The 6,000-nt window shown below is 56.8% G+C and overlaps 1 protein-coding gene across 2 annotated transcripts in view; it reads right to left on the bottom strand.

Annotated features, from left to right (window-relative positions):
- Positions 1 to 1,634: 1,634 nt before the first annotated feature.
- Positions 1,635 to 6,000, bottom strand: part of NAA60 (N-alpha-acetyltransferase 60, NatF catalytic subunit) — a 36,672-nt gene continuing 32,306 nt past the window's right edge. For both annotated transcript variants that reach the window (XM_064362387.1, XM_012441745.2), the window contains exons 4-6: positions 3,935 to 4,031; positions 2,951 to 3,185; positions 1,635 to 1,877 (exon numbers count right to left, since the gene is read on the bottom strand). In XM_064362387.1, coding sequence (XP_064218457.1) covers positions 1,721 to 1,877; positions 2,951 to 3,185; positions 3,935 to 4,031 — 489 coding nt within the window. In that variant the 3' untranslated portion in view covers positions 1,635 to 1,720. The remainder of the gene's footprint in view (positions 1,878 to 2,950; positions 3,186 to 3,934; positions 4,032 to 6,000) is intronic.

The following is a 6,000-nucleotide window of genomic DNA, read 5'->3' as shown; positions in this document are numbered from 1 at the left end:
GGGCCTGCCTTCACTTCGAGGGCCCCTGGCCCCAGCTGAGGCCAGGAGACCTTGGGCTGCCCCAGCACCCTGAGAGCCCCTCGCTGGGCAGCTCTGGAGGAGGAACTCAGGTCCCCAAGGCCCTGTCTGCCCAGGTTGTTCCTTCCCCTCCCTCCTCCTCTTCCTCAGACTGGGGGAGGCTGGCACTGCTCGGACCCTCTGCCATGGCTTTGTGACACTGTAGTTACGCTGGGCAGGACTCTGCCCTACCCCACCCCTGCTTTGGAGGGCAGGGCAGGCAGCAAGCAGTTTAGGGGATGCAGTGGGGAGAGGATGCTAGAAGCATGTGATACACCCCCGGCACGGACAGTCTCTCTGCCTTTGGCGGCTGAGGGCACACAAGGCACAGGACTGCCCCCATCCACAAGGCTGGGCCCTACGAGGCACATGGCAGCCTTGAGGCCCAATGTCGAGCTCAGCTTCCTCCTGTCTGCATGTGGTCAGGCCTCAGAGCAGCAGCTCATGGCAGCACAAGGGAGGGCGGGGAGGACCCAGGGAGTCTCAGTGGTGCCTGTCCTCAGCCTGGCTCTCAGCAGGTCAGTTGAATGGAGCACGCCATGGTCCGATGGGCAGTGTGACCTTCCAGGGCACTGGACACTGCACATAAGGTACTGAGGAGCGGAAACTGTCCCGGTGTGTTACCACCTGTGGCGGGGGGCTGAGCCTCAGAGCTCTGTGCTTGCATAAAAAGCCTCCCCCAGGCTGCCCACCCCTCATCAGCCACTTATGGAGGAGCGGGGGCCACTCCCCATCCTCCAGGCTTCTTTGGGCTGGCTCTGGAGGGGGACCTGGCATTCCCTTTATTGCGCCCCCTTGTTGCAAGGCTCCCGTGCCTTTAGGGTCAAGAGTGTCCACAATACTTGTGTTCCTCCCTCGCAGCACAAAGTCCCCACTGGTTTTGCAGGATGGAGCTGCAGGAACAGGCAGCAGAGTGAGAGAGGTGCAGCGAGGGCAGCCCCTTCCCAGTGAATGGAGCCACACCGGGTCAGCCCTGGGGATGGTGCATATGCAGGGAGGCAAGGCCAGGGCAGCGGGCAGAGGCAGAGGTTTCCAGAAGCAGGAAGGAAAGCTGGAGAGCCTGCAGGAAAGAGAAGAGCAGGGCAGGGTGAAGGCCCGGCAGAGACGCTCTGCCCACCCCACACCCTGCCTATGGGCCACAGCTGGGCCTGGGCGCTCCTGGAGCACCAGGCCTTCTCCAGGCCACAGTGCCTGCCTGCAGCCACCAGGCGCCTCTCGGTCCTCGCACAAATAAAGGCACTGATGGCTCCAAAGTCTGGTGCACAGCCCAGTAGCCATGAAGCCCACTGTGTGAGCTTGGCACAAGTCACCAAACCTCTGGGCTGTGTTGGACAAGGTGGTGAACTCTGCATCCCCACAGCCCCTTCCAGCTCTGCCATTCTCTGTGCCCATCCAGGGCCTTCTGCTTTTGTGCTGGAAGCACCAAGCTCCCATACCCTCCCGTCTGCTGTGGCGTACCTGCCAGGGATGGGCACACTCTGTGTGTGCCCATGACGTTCTGTTCCCGAGCCCGTGTAGCACCGGGCCTGCAGCTGGGGCAGGCCGACGAGCCCGGTAGGTGGCCACCAGCTCCTTGCAGAAGATAGCAGGGGTCAGATAGACAGGAAGGTGGGCTCTGCAGGGGGCCGAGGGGTGGGGCCTGGTGGCGGCTGCCCAGCCAACATCACATGGTCCGGCTGTACTCGATGCCACTCTTGGAAGAGATGCCTGACCATGGCAGGAAACTGCAGAGCAGGCTGTGGGCCTGGCGGTAGACTCTGTGTGGGATGGAGCAGGGGCTCAGGCTGGCTAGCGCAGAGCCCAGGTGCTGGATGTAGTCTGTGGGGCTCCGTTAAGGAAGATTCCAACTTGCCCTGACCACGCTCGCTGGGGCACAGTCATCAGGGGTCCACACAGTGGCCTGTGGGACTGTGTACAGATGGCATACCACGCTCGGGCGGTCGAGAGCCCACCAAGCCTCTGCAGAGCTGGAAAGGCTCATGAGACCAAGTGGCCTCTGCTGTGCAAAATAACAAAGGGTGGGGTCTGGGGACAGAAAGGTCTTCTGGGTGAGGCTGCAGGCATGTGGATACCACATCCAGGGGTGGATGGGGAGTGGGGAAGGGGCCTGGCAGAAGAACAAGTGTTTCTGGTTCTCTCTAGATTCTCAACCCTTAGGGCAGCAAGAGGGACGAAGCCCTGTCCTTACGACAAGGAGGGGATCAACAGTACTGACCCCCTGCAGACATCGTCACACAAGCTAGAAGGCCTGCGGAGTGTGGAATCTCCTGTCTCTTTCCTGCTTATTATTCTGTGTAATTAATAAATCTTAGATGCATGCATTTGAAAACACATGCACAGCCATTTTTTGGGCCACGCTCTGTGACTATTATAAAGTTTCCTGGCTTCCCTCCAACCTGTCAGGGGCCAGTGAGATTTAAGGGGGAGGAAGCAGGGAAGGGCACATCTTTGGGTCATGCACCCTAAAAGGAACGTATGAACCCACGTGTTCAAAAAAAGTAAAAACCTCTTTTCACCGCACTTGTTTCCTGGGAGGACAGGGGCTCCTGTCTATTTTGTGCACTGCTGATCCCCAGTGCAATTGGAGCAGGAGGCTCTCCAGCTGGGCTCGGGGGCTCAGACCTATAATCCCAGCACTTTGGGAGGCTGAGGCAGGCAGATCATTTAGGCTCAGGAGTTCAAGACCTGCCCGGCCAACATGGTAACATGTGCAACTCGATTTACCCAAACGTGCGTCAGATTTACCCACAACATGATCAGGTGAGGGAGAGAAGTGTCCATAAGCTTAGCCACCTGAGTATCATCTGAGGGGGACCACAGCTCCAGCTTGCTCACTGGCTCTACCCTCATGGCCAGGAAGCCACAGTCCCTCTCCCACAGAAGTTAAGGATATAAGATTGTCCAGGGAGGGTGGCCGCCGTTGATATAGAGGACATAGGTGAAGCCATCTTTGAGGACCCCTCGGATGGAGTAGTAATAGGGGAGATAGTGGTGCTGCTTGAAGTCTCTGTTTTCATAGAAGTTTATTGCTGTGTTGTTGGTGGTGAGGACATGCAGGTAAATGGCTTTGCAGTGGTCCTGGGCGGTGGTTGATATATGATCCTTTAAACTTTCAAGTAAGAGGGAACCTTGGGGAGAAGAGGTGAAGGTTATGCAGGCAGGGCAGTTAGGAAGGAAGGATGACTGGGCTGGGATGGGGGCTTTGCAGGAGTCTCCCAGATATGTCTCGGCCCACTGTATCAGAGACCAGCCTTCCCTCACCACCGTCAAGCCCTTAAATTCTTACAGCCAGATGGAGCCTGGTAGCTACAAACCACTGAGAGGGACTGCAGAGGTGGCCTGGTAGCGCCCTCCCATGGGCTGGATTCGCAAGGAGGCTCACTTTCAGACAACAAACGGGGTCAACGTGAGCCCAGGAAAACATGGACTAGACGGGCCTGGGTTTCAAGTTACTGAAGACTCTGCTGCTCACTGGCCGTGTGGCCGAGTGGGATGGGACATCGGAGAAATGGTGGTGAGTGCTGCCTCGTCCTGTGTGTTCACGCTTTCTACTTGGGATCGTGAGCACTCAGTGAACAGACATGAGTTGTGTATGTGGTGGCAGCAAGAGTGAGAGGTGCCTGTTTCCTCAGCTCCATCCTGGGGGCTGAGTGAGGCTGTGGCAGAAAGGCCTGGGAACGTGTGGAAAGAGGATGGCTGAAGGTGGTGGCCATGCTGGCAGGGGAGGGATGATGAAGGTCTGGCCCAAGATGGGGATGAGGATGGAAGATGAGACTGAGGGACATTCAAGGGCCAGATTCGTCGGGGCGGGGGAAGAGATGGTGCAGGCGGAATGGGGGTGGGGTGGGTGCCAAGCTGTGAGCCTGGCTGCTCTTACCGATGCCATGCTTCCTGAACTCTTTCACGACGCCCAGACTCAGGATGTACGCAACTTGCGTATCAACAGAGAAGCTGGAGGCTAGAATATCTCCATCCTAGAGGAAGAGTCACAGAGAAAGTCAGGCTCACGCTCCTGGTGCACGGCTCACTGCACAGCCCAGCCCAGGCCAGCTCCACACCGACTCCCCACCAACTCCCCACCACAACAGCCAGACGGACACCGAACGGGAGGGGCAGAATCAAGAGGTGCTGGAGAGTTGCCCCCACTCCCCACGGAAATGAGAGCATCCTCGTCCTTCTGGTGAAAAGCTGCTGAAATAAGAACACACACACAAGGAGCTTCTCTCGGGGATGTGCAGGAGGCCTAGCCAAGGACAGGAAGGAAGCTCTGATGCCAGCCTGAGGTTAAGTTATGGCATGAAGGGAGCAACTACACAGCACCGCGTGGGCCTAATGGGAATGCATGCTGTCACCTGGCACACCGGGATGAAGGACAGTGGACAAATGCAAAGTTCAGTTAAAGAATCACACACTGCCCCAGGTGGTCTTGGAGAAGGGAGACTTGGGTGGCCGTCCAGCACTCTCTGCTGCCTCCACAGGCAGAGAACACCGCCACACCTGCGTACAGCCACCCCACCATCTCTTGGTTTTAGAGGTAGAATTCTGGGTGGGAGTCATGAATCTGATTAGCATGAGGCTCTTATCATCTTCCAACTTCTTCTTTTTTTTTTTTTTTTTTTGAGACGGAGTTTTGCTCTTGTTACCCAGGCTGGAGTGCAATGGTGCGATCTCAGCTCACCGCAACCTCCGCCTCCCGGGTTCAGGCAATTCTCCTGCCTCAGCCTCCTGAGTAGCTGGGATTACAGTCAAGTGCCACCACGCCCAGCTAATTTTTTGTATTTTTAGTAGAGACGGGGTTTCACCATGTTGACCAGGATGGTCTCGATCTCTTGACCTCATGATCGACCCACCTTGGCCTCCAAAAGTGCTGGGATTACAGGCGTGAGCCACCGCACCCCACCCTTCATCTTCCAACTTCTAAAGACAAGAAGGCCTTTCTGCTCCGACTTGCTGGGCTGGGGTTGGCCTGTCCCGGCTCCCTGCTCTCCCAGAGCTCTTCAAGCCACAGCTCACCTGGACATATCAGTCCAGTGAGGAAGGCGTCCTTATCACTCTTGTTACTCCAGGCCCACAGGCAGGGTGTTTCCCGACTGACATCTCTTAACAGGCTTTGCTTTGCCTTGGCCTTGAACTCACTCATTTTGAAAGGAAGGGCCGAGGCGAACGGATGCCAACGTACAGGCCATAAGGGTCCTCTCCTGAGAGCCGTGAACACAAGCAAAAGGGTCCCCATGTCGGTCTCAGGGGAACACAAACACATTCAAGAGGAGGAAGAGACCTGGCCACCACCTGGGGGCAGGCACAGTCACCACAGGACACTCAGGAAAAGCCACCCGGAGGCGGAGGGGGTTCAGGGGAATGAGTCATGGGGGGAAGGTGCGGACCATGTGTCCCATCAAGAGGAGAGATTGGGCCAGGTATGGTGGCTCACGCCTGTAATCCCAGCACTATGGGAGGCTTAGGCAGGTGGATCACTTGAGGCCAGGGGTTCTAGACCAGCCTGGCCAACATGGTGGAACTCTGTCTCCACTAAAAATTAGCTGGGCATGGTGGTGCATATCTAAAATCCTAGCTACTTAGGAGGTGAAGGCTGCAGTGAGCCAGGACTGGGATCATGCCACTGCACTCCAACCTGGGAGACAGTAAGACTCTGTTTCAAAAAAAAAAAAAGAGGGCCAGGCACAGTGGCTAACGCATGTCATCCTAGCACTTTGGGAGGCTGAGTGCGGGGGCTCACGCCTGTAATCCCAACACTATGGGAGGCTGCGGTGGGTAGATCACGAGGTCAAGAGATCAAAATCATCCTGGCCAACATGGTGAAACCCCGTCTCTACTAAAAAATACAAAAATTGGCTGGGCGTGGTAGTGCGCACCTGTGGTCCCAGCTACTCGAGAGGCTGAGGCAGGAGAATTGCTTGAACCTGGGAGGCGGAGATTGCAGTG

Source organism: Aotus nancymaae, unplaced genomic scaffold (assembly GCF_030222135.1).
Source record: "Aotus nancymaae isolate 86718 unplaced genomic scaffold, 86718_ANA_hifiasm-v0.15.2.pri h1tg000049l, whole genome shotgun sequence".
NCBI classification, from domain to species: Eukaryota; Metazoa; Chordata; class Mammalia; order Primates; family Aotidae; genus Aotus; species Aotus nancymaae.
This window is presented reverse-complemented; position numbering and strand designations above follow the sequence as displayed.